The sequence below is a fragment of the Mustela nigripes genome, chromosome 5 (genome assembly GCF_022355385.1).
Source record: "Mustela nigripes isolate SB6536 chromosome 5, MUSNIG.SB6536, whole genome shotgun sequence".
Classification (NCBI taxonomy): Eukaryota; Metazoa; Chordata; class Mammalia; order Carnivora; family Mustelidae; genus Mustela; species Mustela nigripes.
The window spans coordinates 73,115,857-73,131,791 of record NC_081561.1 but is presented as its reverse complement, the minus strand read 5'-3'; the positions used below and the strand labels follow the sequence as shown (position 1 = coordinate 73,131,791).

General features: G+C 36.9%; 1 protein-coding gene across 1 annotated transcript in view; it reads left to right on the top strand.

The window, feature by feature from the left end:
- TRDN (triadin) overlaps positions 1 to 15,935 on the top strand; it is a 294,196-nt gene that overhangs the window by 101,692 nt on the left and 176,569 nt on the right. Inside the window, exons 11-12 of the mRNA XM_059401567.1 lie at positions 3,136 to 3,217; positions 14,761 to 14,765. Of these exons, the coding sequence (XP_059257550.1) occupies positions 3,136 to 3,217; positions 14,761 to 14,765 (87 nt within the window). The remainder of the gene's footprint in view (positions 1 to 3,135; positions 3,218 to 14,760; positions 14,766 to 15,935) is intronic.

Sequence of the window (15,935 nt, the reverse complement as noted above, 5' to 3'; positions counted from 1 at the left end):
TGTTATGTTTTTGTTTATGTACTGCAAAGTCTGTTTCAAGTCCTCTTGTGTAATTAGATGGGATATAAATTATAAGTTCATTATTGAAAAAAATTAGTGCTTTGAGTATTTACTATGTGTTAGAAGCTGCATCACTTAATCCCTGTAACAGCACTAAAAACTCTCCTCATTTGTGCTCGCTTTGGCAGCACATATACTAAAAACTCTCCTCATTTTATAAAGGCCCTAAACTGAGGCTTGGATACTTTAGGAAATTTTCAAGTTTATCCAGACTGTAAGTGATAAAGCTGAAACTCTCACATACACAAACTCTCACCATTTGACTTTAAACATAGTCTTTATAGTAAAGAGCACTCTTTATTATAAGATTCTATTATTAGTATAACATTATATTAGCATAACTTATCATATATTACTCATACATAAAATGGTCTCTGATTTCAATAATATTCTCTGACATTATTTGAACCTAAAAGAAGATTTTTCAGTCAGGCGTCATGCTCAAGGATGATGTATCTGATTTGTTACGGTGCTCCCTACCACAATAGACATTTGGTCTGAACTGATAATTGCCCTGCCAAGGTGACAGAGCTGTCACTATGAGGCAAGAAGACTTCTGGCTTTTTCTTTCTCTTTCTTTGATCCTGCTTCCCGGCTGTGTCCATTGCCTCACAGTGATACAATCAGCCATCACAGGGAGCATACTATAGTTGATCACAGTCATAGGGAATTTCTGTTATAGACTAGATATTACACTTTCTGCTGCAGAAAGCACCAGAAAGTTTGTTTGTTTTAAGAGTCCTCCATACTTTAGCACCCATGCCTTGTTTTCACCAGATTCTCTCTGTGTGGAATCCCTTCCTCTCCTCATTTTGTCACCAGCAAACCCAGGTCAAGTCTTTAATACAGGTCACAGTTGATTTTCTCCAGGGGTCTTTCTGCAACATCCCCTCTGTATGTATTATTTCCCCTCACCACACTCTAGTAGAGCGATCTATTATCATGATCTAAGTCTATTTTAGTCAGTATATTAGAAACCTCTTGAAGGCAGAGCTGGAGTTTAATGGTTTTGGTATTGGCACATAAGAAGGGCTCACGAAAATGTTTTTAAAATAAAATAATGACTTTATGGTTCCTCCAGGAAAATCTAAAAATACATTAGAGTATAAATTATGAATAATTCCCCTGGAAAGAATTTTGTTTTGAAATATATTTCTAAAAAGCTTATCAAAACTATAAAGGATTGTGATTTTCCATCATCACTGTTCATGAAAGTATATGACAGGGTAAAGCTATCTAGATTGAACAGGAACCATTCTATGAAGATATTTTTGAAAGCCTCAGTATTTGGAATAATTGATTTATATTCATGGTCACTTGTATTTTAAGCTTTAGTCATTTAGTTAACTCCTTTCTAAATCTAGATTATCCCTAAATTTAAGAGCTACAATATATCAACCCACCTTAGAAATAGTTTCTCAAGAACAGCTCTCAAGCAAGACTTGGGAATGGGTATTTACAAGTATATATCCCTTTGACTTAAACAGAAGGTGGAGACTCAGTGTGGAAGCTTCAGACATCTGTCCCACCTGCAGTCACGGACCCCTTTGTCATAGATGACCCTTTTCTGACCTTAGCAGTCTGAAAGCAGCTTTAAGCACCTCAAATCTGGAGCCTCCATGGAAATTCAGCTCCACTTCTTAGTTGCTGAATGGCCTGAAAACCTGTTCACTTTAGTTTTCAAACGGTAAAATGAAAATACACCTACATCCTAAGGAGCTTGTGAAGATTAAATAACTTAATATATCAAAACTGATTGTGATGGTTCTAAGCATAGAGTGAGCAGTGTATAAACGTTAGCTAGGAAAAATCATGGAAATCAAATTGTTTTTAGAGTGCCCAGCCTCACCTTTTCCTTGTGCAATGAAAGAGGAACTTGCATGTTGCAATCTGTTTCTATCAAATCTTTGCTCTCAGAAGGGAAAAAAAATTGACGATAATATGGATTGATACTTTTCTAGGGATATGGCCTGCATGCTATGAAACGATGTCCTTTTATGCATACTTGAACATGCTCAGGAATCACCCTGGATAGGTCTAACAACAAGGAAATCCTCTAAAGAGTGGAGACTAACCTCTGTGTGGCGTGAGGGCTCGGGCTGCTTCCCTTCTCACCAGTACAGAACGTGGCGTGTGTGCCTATCCATATACTCTGCTTGCTAATCCACAACCTGCCAGAGCAAACTAATTTTGACAAATTCTAAAAAAGGAAAACTTCCAGTAAGCAGGCAGGTCTGCTGACATTTGGTAATATCTAGTTGTCAGTGAGATTTCTAGAAGGTGCACATGCCCACGTCAATTCCTGGATTTAAAAGAAACACAGGGCAGAAGTTTCTGGAATGAAAATTAATGATAAAACATTTTGCAAGCATTTCATAGGGGATCATATGTTAGTTAATGTTTACAGTTCATGGCCTGGATGGTTTTGGTTAATTAAAGAAGCCACTTGGGATAAGGAAGCACTCAGAAATGACTGTGGGTTTTTATACAGTTCATAATAAGCCCAGAGACTTGAGGGAGCCTTTCAAGTCTCTATAAAACTGAATATATTTTCCCTTTGGCCCATTATTTACTTAACTGCAGGTCATTTATTTTGGCAGGAAAAAATGTACCTGTTCAATATCAAAAGGCCCATGAATTTTAACCTTCTTTTATTGCCCTATTATATCATTTGAGAATTTTTAGTTAAATGAAAAAATGGTGATTTCTCTCTATATTAGGAGTCTCCTCAGCATCTGTGATTTTTAGTTTCCATAATTTAAAGTGCATATTGAAAATAAATTGCTTTATTTGATTGCATGCAGATTTTCCATTAATGAAGTCCAGTAGATATATTTAACATTGTATATACATCTATGAAAAGTAATATATTCAGAAATGGGTCTGAAGATAACGGAATCTGTGTATGTATCCACTTAAAGATCTCACATATATTATTGCATAATAATATGAATTTATACTTTGGAATATGAATTATGCATGTTGGGGACAGATCTAGCTATTTTAGTCATGGATATTAAATTTGTTAATACCTTTTTTTCCCCCCCAATACCTACTCCTACATTGTGTGCAAAGGCCAAAGCCCAGCCTTACCACCTCCATTACCAACAGAACAAGCTTCCAGACCCACTCTGGCATCACCTCCTCTGGAAGGCAAGTATTTTATTTTTCCTAAGGTCTTCTCTATTGTAGATAAAATAGAATGTAGAGAAGTAAAACAAAACAGTAACAGCAGGAACAACAAAATCCATATTTTCTCAAGTAGTTTTAGTATGTCTTAGCTGCAGGTTACTTTTCTTGAAATTACAACTTGTTGCTTTTTGGAAAACCAAAAATTTCCTCTTCAGATTTTATATTGGTAACTATCAGCTTCCAGAGGGATGGCCAGTTTCATACTCTGGAAACCAAAGCAGAAAGTACAGGGACAAATGGATAAGGATATGCCTTGCAATTCTTGAACTTTTACCACAACTTGACCAATTTAGTGTCTTAAGACTCTGGTGCCAGTGTTTCTGGGTTTGAATCTGAATTTCATCTCTGATCATTTGAGTAAATTTTTTGAAGTTACTTGAATTCACTCTTCATGAGTTTTATCATCTATAAGATGGGGCAAGATAGTACTCACCTCACAGAGTCAGTGTGAGGATAAAATGGGGTGTGTGTATGTGTGTGTGTGTGTGTGTGTGTACCAGTTTACAAGTGCTTTATAAAATTAGTAGCTAATACTACCACTCGTAAGTTGTTCTTCAAAATACAATGCTTCAGGACTGGCAAAATTAGAAGAGGGAAATGTCACCATATTTAATTTTGCTAGAATTTCAAAATCATTTGTCTTTACTTATTCATCCAACTATAATTTATTAAATCCCAACAATGAGATCACATCAGGCATTGCCTAAAGTACTGGGGATTCAGAGTACAATAAAAAATAGTTCCTGTCCTACTAAGACTCAGTTTACAGACATAAAATTAAAAGTAATTAAAGAGGAACCAGATATAAAACATAAGTAATCAAAGCCCAGTGCACCATTAGTGTTTTGCAAGAATACAGATAGAGGTCTCCTTCAGACCCTCCTAGCACCTTTCCACTCACTCCCAGCTCTGTCAAACCTGAAAGGGACACCACCCTGCTTGTCCAAATTCTAACCCCATCTAGCAAACAGCCGCTCTTTGGTTTCCTTCTGAGACTAGAAGTTTCATTTAGCAGGAGGCCCAAACAGTCACTGGCAGCAGAGAAAGAACTGTCTGAGGGAGGAAAATTCAGGATAGTAGGATCTGGAGTGTAAGAGAGAAAAAAACCCAGGTGGCCACACCTTATTGTCCCCACAGACTCCTAGACCCAGGGCAAGGTGTAGCCAGAGGAGTATAAAGCACGCAGCTTGCACAAGGTGCCCTGGCTGCTGGCTTCTAAGAGGTGCACTGATTACACGACGTAATAAGAACCAAAAACTAAGTCCCCAGACCCCATTCCCAAATGAGCACTGTGGAAGCTTAGAGAAAGGAAGCTTAGAGAAAGCACTGTGGCATAGCTCTTCCTGGAAGAGGTGAAGAGGACTCTAGGAAAAGCTTCTCTGCAGAAGTCACTATGGAGCTAAAGTCTCAAGAAGAGGGAAGAATGAACAAGGAAGGCAAGAATATTACCAATAAAGAATTGGCATATCCAAAGGCATGGAGATGGGAAAGGAAGGCATTTGGTCCAGAGGAGTAGAAGTAGCTCAGCATGGAGAGAAAGAAGTCATGGAGAGGGTCTGGGACAGCTCATAAAAAGGCATGCAAAAGACAGCTTGTGATGTGCCTTGTAGCTCAGCCTTGGATTTATTTGTATCTTAAAGTTCTTATTATAGAACATTGAATAGTAAGGTAAACCTGCAATATACTCAGCCTGCAGATACACTTATCAACACTTTCTATTCTGGTCTATCCAAACTTTCTCTTCTTTCCTTTCTTTCTTCCTTTTTTTTCTCATTGTGTTTGTATTTCTTTTGCAAATCTCTAAAATCATGCTATTTCACCAAGCTAAGGAATTTGTATTTCCTTTTAAAATTTTGAGACATGGTTCAAAATTTAAAAGTTACAGAAATGATATAGGATAGAAAATCTCCTGCCCAGCCCTATGCAACAACTACCCAGTTGTCTTTATAGGAAACTGATGTTCTTTTCTCCAGAGAGAGTCTGTGCATATACAACCATAAATATTTCCTCCTCAGCTAAGAGATTTTAATTTTTTTCTATAGAAGACAAGGAATTCCCTATGGATGGGATAGACAGGTTCATTTTAAAAGATCAGTTTGACTGCCAGCCTGCTGGATTAGAGAGGTGACATGAGATTGGCAACAGACACTTGAGAAGAGAAAATAGTCCAGCCAAGTTGCAAAGCAGGAACTAAACTGGTGTAATGGATGGAGAAAGTAGATAGATGAGAAAAGTATATGGAAAAGGAACCAGTCGGTGAAAGTATCTGATTAATTTAGATGCTGAGATACAACAAGTGATAAGAATGACTCCAGCTTTCTGAATTAGATATCCAGGTAGACAGAAACGCCATTCACTGAGCCAAGAAACCACTGAAATAAAATGGGCCTGGGGAGGAGAAACAGGAAGGTGATGGATTCAGGACAGATGGGGACATGACAGTTTCCTATGAGACATCCAGGTAGAATTACTGAGCAGGCCACTCTAAATTGGCATCTGGAACACAAGAAAATATTATATGGCTGTTATCTGAAATTATATATATCATATATAATAGTGATATGTAACCTGTCCTCTCCTCTATAATTTGTGTATCTTCTATCCCCCAAACCTCATTCCCAAATGAATATCCAGTAATGAAAAAGAAATGTCTGAGAAGTTAGTCCATTTCATGTATCCTACAAACCTCTCTTATGAAGGGGACCCAGGCATTATTGGTCATTTCTTGCTTCTTAGAGAGATGGTGGGAACTCTGTATCTTTAAAAACAGTATAATAATTTATAGCCCGTGCTCTGGAATCACACATACCTGGATCCCAATTCTGGTTCTGCTGTTTACTTATCTGGATGAACTTAAATGTGATAACTATAGTTTCAGCCTCTTTATTGATGAAATTCTGACACTCGTATTACCTATCACAGAGAGGTATTGTACAGACAGAATAAAACTATAATGACTGCAGTTTTTATTATTGTGTTTGATATTGGTGAACTTAGGAAGTTCTCTTTCTATTGCATTTTATTGACTTAACGCAACTTTCCACAAACAGTAGTTTGCAGATCACTACACCAAAATCAACTATGAAGCTTGTTAAAAATTCGTATTCCCGCCATAGCTTAGATCTAGTGAATCAGATTCTTGGCAATTCAGAGAGAAAGAAAAAATCTCTATTTTTAAAAGGTCCTCAACTGAGTATTGAACACGTTAAATTCAGAGAAACTTTGGCTTATGTCCATGTACAAAAAAGCCTTACAGATTCAGCCCATTGTTTTACACCAGACACCTACCTGAACTTGGTAGCCTGTTTCAAGTAGTCTTTTCTCCAGTTTATCTAAATTAAATTAAAATAATTAAGTTAAACTCAAATAAATAAGTACACTTTAATTTTAATAATGCATAATTTACTTAATAATTAATGATTCAAATTTAAATAAATAAAATTTAATCTGAATGCTTTAGTGAGAGATGCATTATCCAATTGACAACAAACCCAATGATCCTTTTTGGCTATATATTTATGTTTCATATAACCAACAGCCAGGGAAGAATTTGGGTAGTTGGGCAGGCGATGTTTTCCTTAGGTTGTGTTCTGACTTCAGAATGTTCTATGCACTTTCTGGCCAGATCCTGACCAAGTCACACCTGTAGCTCTGCTCTCTTCAACTCACATTTACTTAGAATATTGTGTTTTCTGTACTTATATGCATTTTACACTTGATATTTCAAAACCCTGTAATATAGACATTATTAACAATGAACAAAGGTAGGTTTGGAGTTTATTTATTCATGCTAAGTTAGTAAATAGCGGGTCTGAGATTTCAGCCCTGAATTTCTAGTTCTATGCCCAAGGCTCTTTCTATTATATTACTATGCGGACATCAGCGTTTGAGGATCCTACCTTCATGTCTTCTGAGACATGAATATTTCTAAAAATGCTTTTCTTTAGTATTAGTCACCTGAATGTCCTATAATTGGCCAGATGTCCTTCAGAAGGGCTTAGATGCCTCTCATGGAGAAATTGTGACTGCTGCTTATCTGGGGGAGAATAATAGTTTTCAAGCCAAGTACCTTAACATTCTAGAAAGACTTATAAGAGAGCAAGAGAAATGCCAGTGGGAATGGGGGGAAAGGTTACATTATACTTACAGGTTATAAGAACCTACTGTATAGTATGTGAAATATTTTTATTTGGCCAGCTACACAAATGTAATGAATTAGTAGTTGCAAATTTTAAATAAAAATCCCATATCCTCTGTTAGTCAGTTCTATGTCAGTACCCATCAAAAAAAGGAATTCACTTGGTCATTAGAGATCACAATTTAATGTAAAGTACATGTAAAATCTTGCTCCAAGACTCCAAATCAGTAATAGCTCTTGAATATTTAAAGAAGAGCCCAGGGCTAGTCCAAAATTTGAAATTTTTGCCTCTGTCCTAAACTTCTACAGACACATTTTATTTGGCTCACAGAGATTTTTTATTTACTGACTTCAAGTGTGGTCCTCTTGACTAAGGGGAGCTTCCTACTGTCTCCATCAACTTCCAGGCATCTGCTTGACCCATTTACTCACTTGGCTCCAGGAGCAATTTCTGTGTGGTAATTATGTGAAGATTGTTTCCTCTTGATATAACAATTTCTTAAATTCCTGATCAACCCTTAATGTCTTGGTCTGCAAGAGCTGCCAACACAAAACACCACAAATTGGATGACTTAAATGACAGGAACTTATTTTCTCACAGTCCAAGGTCAGAGTGCCATGATGGTTGGGTTCTGGAAAGAAACTACTTCCTGACTTGCAGATGTCTGCTTCTTACTATGTTCACATGGTGAAGAGGGAGCGCTGGTAGCTCTTCCTCTTAGAATGACAGTTCTATGAGATCAGGGTTCCACTCTTAACACCTCATTTAAGCTTAATTACTTTCTAAAGGCCAGATCTCCAATACGATCATACGTGGGTTAGGGTCTCAACATATGGATTTGGAGTAGACACAATTCAGTCCATAGTACTCGGTAATTTCTAAACCTAGTTAGTAGCAAAGCAGCTTAAATGTTTACCTCATATAATCAGAGTTGTCGAAATATCTAAATGCTCAGTGGTTTGCATTTTGCCTATCTATTGTATGTAATTTCACACCAGTATAAATTCCCAACTTGCATCATCTTTTATAAATGCTTGATATTGATAGGAATCAAATACTTTTTAAAGTCTTAACTCTCCTCAAATATAACTGACTCATCCTGAAAATAATAAAACAAAAGGAGTAATCTAATCACTGGCAACTACTCTATGTCATTTACCTAGCTGGTAAGCAGATTATTGTGAAAAAATTTTTAGAATCCAGCTGAGAGAGAGAGAGAGAGAGAGAGAGAAAGGGAGACATCAGACTCACATTTCATTTGGCATTTGGACTGTATAAGCTTATGTTACTGGAGATAATTCGACACAAAACTGACAAGTGACTCTCATTGCCCCAGTGTTCACAGGACAAGGGAGAGCCTATAAATAATAGTGTCACCTTAAGTTTCATTGGATTCTAATTCTGTTGTTGTTGCAAGATAGACATAAATCAAACAACTCCAATTCCCCAATTTGCGACAGATTTTGATAGATTATTCAAGTGTTTGACTCCATTTTATCTCCTACTAGAGGTTCATAAAACACCAAGTAGCAAATGTTTTGCCTATCGGTCTGTCACTTGGACAAGGATGTGTCATTTGTAAAGTGTGACACTTAGGTTTCCACTGTTATATTTAAAGAGTGATTTAATTTGACATTTCACCCTGGAAACCAATACGATGTTTAAATTGGTAACATAACAATATTGCAATATTATGAGGCTTTTGCTGGTACCTCCCTTCCATTCCCAAAGGAGTTTTCACACTGTGGACACGCACTGAGCAGCTTCCTGAGGAGGCCAAGTTATCAGGCAGAGCTGAGCTCATGGGCTTCGTCAGGGCGTGCAGATGTGCTGCCCGCGACTTCATTAACATAATTGATTAGGAACTAGGACATATTTAGTATTAATCAAGCTGTTTTTAGTGAGGCTGATTATGCACAGTCCTTGATGCACTATTTTAGTCTGGAACTTCCTTAGGACTAAGTTGCAAGAAAATGGCATTATGAGAAAAAGGAACTTACTTGGGGCACTGAAGTGTGCTTTTTGATTTGAGGAATGCAGATATAACAGGTCAAAATATAGGAGCTTAAGCATACTCAGCATTTTTTTTGTTTGTTTTCAAAAAGTAGAGCTTATGTATAGCGTGGGTTATTAAGTGTGTTCACGGGACATTGGAAACAATTTGCAATTTTATCACTAACTTTTGAAAAACCATGGACCTTGTTATGAGTAAAACTGCTTTCACATCTGTGAGACCCTTAAAAACTTATTTGTGTGTTCATAGTATAAGGAAATGAGTTTCTCACAGCACTCAACTCGTTCTTAGATATGTTGGTGTGCTTTATGTTGGACTCTTTGTCTCATTCCTTGAGGTTGTATCTTGCTTTCCTTCAGTTTCACTCCTTTCCCCACATCACATGCTTCACACATGATAATGAAGTTTTGATTGCTTTAGATATTTGGGTATGAAGACTCATTGTGTTTTTCAATCACTTGTTTCCTTTGACTCCTACTGTATTTTTTTAGAATATATTTGGCCATGGAAAATTGGCTACAATTACATTAAACAGATAACTAATAACCACCTTAAGTAATCATTTTGGGCATTGTCAATCTGTATTTAATCATGGACATAATTTAAAAGGGACTAACTTAAATGTAATATGAATTTTAACATTCTTTCAAAAAAATACTATGTTTTGTGACAGAACTCCCATGTCTGATGGGAACTCCACTGGGGGTGAAAGCCTTCAAGGTCTGAGAGTCACTATAGCTAACCACTTATTTCAGTAAGGGAGCTGATCTATTGAGTTCTTCCCCTGAATGAAATGGCAACTGCTATATTAACATGACAGGTTATTCTTACTTTTAGCGTGAGAGCCACTTTATCATCCAGTGTTTATCAGAACTGTATTTCTCAGGAAAGATTTGCCCCTCACTGTTCTCAAACAGAATCCTCAGTGATTAAACAAATCCCCACCCCCATCACCCAAAACAGCTACTTCATAAAATCTTAGTATGAGCAGAGTTACCAGATATGATCCCATTATTTTTTAATAATGAGAAAAGATTATTTTTCTTTCCCACTATTTAACATGGACACCTCCCCAAAATATCATGTTTTTTGTTGTCATTGCTGTCTGGAGAATAAAAGACTTCCACCCACATGGAATTACTGGATATTTAATGTAAAATTGCCACAACTTTTCTATTGTGACAAATATGTGGACAGAAGAAGTTACATGATCTCTTGCTAAGAATATATCTTCTTAAGTCACCTATTTTTAAATCAATTTTATTTACTTATTTGAGAGAGAGAGCAAGCACAAGCAGGGAGAGGGGCTTAGGGAGATGGAATGGGGGATAGAATCTCTAGCGGACTCCCCACTGAGTTGGGAGCCCGTCAGGGGCTTGATCATGACCTGAGCCGAAACCAAGAGTCAGATGCTTAACCTACTAAAACACCCAGCCCCTCCTTAAATTACTTTTAATAACCATTATAAGTATACAATTTGTATAAACAAAGCCAAATATAAGGTGAATAAATACCATATACCCTGTCATCTTCTTGAATAAATACAGAACTGGTACTTAGTATGGCAATTGTAAATAATATCATAAATGCCATCTCCCATACATGGGCAAAAGAACTCTAGAGAGAGACCAAGGACTCATCTTCTTAACCTCAGCTTTGACACTTAGTCAGTTGTATGATCTTTGACAGATAGGTCTCCATTTCTTCACCTGTAAAGTGTGGGACCAGAACTTGAATGGTCTCTTGAGTCCCTTTCTGCTCTCACCTAGAGATTTCAAGCTTATTGTTTTCAGGCTGGTGAGTTGATAATAAACTGCCTGAAGAGCAAAGGGAAGACTGTATGGCTTAGCATAGTGATTAAATAGCTACTGTAGATGGTTGTGGTCTAGATAGAGATGACTACTTGTTGGGGCAACCAGACATGCCCCAATGCAGTGCATACTACTATGAAGCATTATTTACTGATGTACAAAAGTGAGTTGTAAAGGTTGTAAAAGTTAGGAGGAAGATGAGATATGAGTAAAGCAAGGCCATGCAATGAAATCACAAGACTTGCATTGGGTCATAAAAAGTGAGTTGGTGGGGTTTGTGTAGAGGAGAAAGGAGCATTATAAGAAACTTATTATAAGATTATTTCTTACCATAGGTTGCATCCGAGGACAATGTTCTACAGGAGCTAGTAATGTTTTATTTACAATTCTATTAAACCAAGAACTTTATCACCTTAGCTCTTCGGTGAGCTTTTGCTTCCTGAGAAGCAAAGAGTATAAAATAATAAAATAGAAATTTGGCCCCAGTTCTTATTCCATTAAATCTATGACACAATAAATTTTATTGAACTTTAGGCCGATATAATATTTTTCTTTGTTTTGTGCTGAAATAAACTTATATCTTTCAACAATTTTTAATGGAATTGACCTTTAGTTATAAATTTTGATAAAATATATAAACTAAACTACTTTCACTATTTATCTAACTTAGAAAGTTGCTAACACAACTGAATGAAAAAATATATATAATGATTTAGCAGATTTTCTTTTTTTATTAAAGATTTTACTTATTTATGTATTTGAGAGAGGGGGGAAGCACGAGCAGGGGAGAGGGAAGGAGCAGAAGAAGTGGGAAAAACAGACTCCCCACAAAGCAGGGAGCCCAACCCAAAGTTCTATCCTAGGACCCCGAGATTATGACCTAAGCCAAAGACAGGTGCTTAAAAAACTGAGCCACCCAGGCACCCCAATTTAGCACATTCTCTAGCAGAGTTATATACTCAAACATTAGTTGCCCTTATTATCATTTTTTAATCATGAAGGTTCTACAATATGTATAATAAATAATTAATTTTATGGCAGTTCTTAAATTGGTCTCTACAGAAGGTAATTGTCTTGATGACATTAGTCAATATATGTGAAACTCTACATAATTTCTTAATACAGGCTTCAGGTCATATCCTGAAAAGTTTTGCATACATAGCTAAAGATTTTACATGCCCTCATGGACTCCATGAGCTTGCTAAAGCAATTGGAGGAAGGAGAAGTATGATCAGATTTGCATTTTAGATTACCATCTCAGCTATAGAAAGAATGGATGGCTGAGAGGTGCGGATTGGGGGTATGGAGATGAGACAATTACAGAAGCCTACTGCTCCTGGGGAAAAATTACCTTCCTTTTCCTTTAAACAATCCCCCTTAACCCTCAAAACAATGCCAAGCAGTGAATACGATTTCACATCATTTTAGAATTTAGAAGAGATCAGTGCTCGCTTCAGCAGCACATATACTAGAATTTAGAAAAGATCAGAAAAATCAAGCAAATTGCTTAAGAGAACACAACTATAACAGTGATATATAGTTGACATTCAATCAATGCGGAGGTCAGGGACAGTGCCGGCCCTTCCCCTTGTGGCAGACAATCTGTGTATAACTTGACCCTGTGAAAACTTAACTACCAATAACTTACCGTTCACTAGAAGCCCTACTGATACATAAACACACTGTTGGTAAGGCGTATTTTATACGGATTATTTACTGTATTCTTAGAGAAAAGAAAAATATTATTAAGAAAGTCATGAGAGAAAATATATTTACAGTACTATACTATATTTATTTTAAAAAAATCCACATGTAAACAGACGTATACAGTTCAAACCTATGTTGTTCAAGGGTCAGCTGTAATTGGAATTGGAGGCCAGGTGTCACATACCCAGGTTTAGTCTGTTTCCATTATCTTAGACTAGTGATTAAGTGTTAGGGCTGAGTGTGATTGTTAAAGTCTTATTTGACCTGAGTAAATGAATGGTATTAAGAATAAAAACAGGTTTGGGGAGAGATAATGAGCTCAGTTTGGGGCTTGCTGAGTGTATCCGGGTCCCTGGCACATCAAAATCGGTGATTAACACTGTTTAATGAATGTAGTATTTATAAAGGTTTTTGCAGAATTACCGTGAAGCATCTCAGGGCTAGCAAAAATAAGGAGCCTGGACCTGAAGAGGTAGGAGAATGGAATGGTTTACAAAGCCTAAAGCTTAAGACAGAGATGCTCAATGAGAGCTATGTCCCTCATTATGAGAACACACCATCAAAACTCTGTAAAATCATGTGAGTAATATCCTCAATGAGCTCAGGAGGGAGTTGGAAAATAACTCTTTCTTTTTTTTTTTCCTGCTCTATTGTCTCTTCAGGTTGCTCCCATAAAGCAAAAATAACCCAAATCTAGAGGGCAAGGGGCTTAGTTAACACAGTCCATAAAGATCTGTGTGGAGACTGGATCTGGACTAAAAATGAACACTGTGCCAAATGTCAGGCAGCAAGCTAGGCTCTGTTCCTACAAATGGTCGTTTCCTGTGGACCACTGGATGTAGGAGTCTGGAATTTCCAAATGAGGAGATAGAGACATTGGTGTCATAAACTTAATCCAAGCACAGCATTTCCTGAAGTCTGTTATGGGGATCTCTAGTTGCATGATATTCTTGGACCAAAAAAAAAATTTCATGTGTTATATCCTCTTTTCATTGACAATGTATAGTAGTATATCAAGGATCTCATACATGAATCATGGTTATGGAAAATGTTAACATATTTAAACTTCTTATTTTTATATTATTTAAGATTTATAGAACAGTTATAAAGATAATACAGAGATTCTTGTATGCCTTTCAACAAGCTTCTTCTGATGTTCACATTTTCCATAACTGTGCCTCATCTACCAAAACTAACAAATTAACTTTGGTACAACACTGTTTATTCAACTTTCACCTTCCAATGGCTTAAAAAAGATTCTTTAAAAAATGATTACTTACATTTGTGATGGATGAACAAATATTAACATAAATATTCTCAATTTTTCTCTTCTACCTTAACATCTAAGGAGTATTCTAGGGTTATCTGGTCAGGACCCAAGTGTTTGTGTTCTGCTCAGAATATGCTGGGAAAGCAGAAAAATTGGAAGGAATCCAAAGAATTAAATGTATTTATGATGAAACAGAAAGGGTTAGTCCCCAGAAGAAAAGAAAAGATCTGGACAATAAGAAAAGAGGTCAAGGGGCATGTAGGTGGCTCAGGTCATGATCCCAGGGTCCTTAGAAGAAGCCCCACACCCAGTTCCTTACTTGGCAGGGAAGCTGTTTCTCCTTCTCCCTCTGCCTACCACTCTGCCTAGTTGTGCTGTCTCTCTATCTCTCTGTCAAATGAATGAATAAAATCTTAAAAAGAAAAGAAACAAAAAAAAGAAAGAAAGAAAGAAAGAAAGAAAAGCCAAGAAAAGCAAATAGATCCAGCACGGGCTAGAGGAAGTTTTTAGTGTGCTTTTGGGAGAGAGAAGTGTTTGGGGCGGCGGGGAGGGAAGAAGTGTCATGAGGGAGGGTTGGAAAGCTTGAATAAAAGAATGAGTCTTCAGACTACCTTGCTTTGGGTCCCACAACATTAGCTATTTGAAAGACTTCAGGAAAGATTTAAATTTATCTTCAAAACTTCCTGGAACTTTAGACTCTTGTTTCTTTTAGTTGCAACACTGTGCTAGGCCTGAACATGAAGTAACATAGTTCTATTTGAGTTAACATGTTAGAACCAGTGTAATTCACCTTTAATATTGTGGAAAAGTAGTAAGTCTTAATAACTGATTGTCCAATAAACTTTTTAAAAAAGAAATATGTAACTGGGGCGCCTAGGTGACTCAGTAGGCTAAACATCTGTCTTTGGCTCAGGTTATGATCCCAGAGTCCTATGATCAAGCCCCTCCATCTGGCCTCCTGCCCCTCACCCTCACTCATAGGGAGTCTGCTTCTCACCCTCACCCTCACTCGTGCTCTCTTTCTCAAGTAAATAATAATAAAACATCTTTACAAGAAAGAAAGATAAAACCAAACAGATGGAAGAGGGTCAAGAAAAAGGGAAGGAAGAATGGAAAGAAATGGGTTTCCCATGGATCATGAACTATAAATACATCTTAGTAGACATCAAATACCTTCCATGAGAAACTTACATCTTTAAACTTAGAACTTTCCCCTTGTTATTTGGTTTTGATTTACCATTATTGATTATTAAAAAGACTTTTTCTGAAAACCATTAACTTTTTCCTATTGAGAGAAGTTTTTTCTCTCTGTACACATCTGACAGTATAGCTGGGGGTGGGGGGTAGTCTGTCTGATTTGACCCTCCTAGAATTTATATGTTCTGGGTAGCCAAGGGTAGCACCCACAAAGCAGAACACAGAAAAGGAGCTATTTGTTAACTAGGATCTGTTATTTGTTGTCTCAGGATTTTCTCATAACTTTTTATCATGGTATCAAAAAAGTTTTTTCCCCCGTATTTTGATCTATAAAGGACCAGAGAGGAAGTTAAGGATGACGTGGGTTGTGAATGTAAATGAAAGTGATCTAATAGTAGTTTTCTTATGGGATTCTGATTGGAACCCTCCCACGCCAGCAAATTTTTCTCATAAAGCATTTTATAAAAAAAGAACTGGGTCCTTCCAAAGCTCTAATTTGTAAGTACCAGTTTTTCTTTAAAAAACATTTATTTGTTATTTCTGTT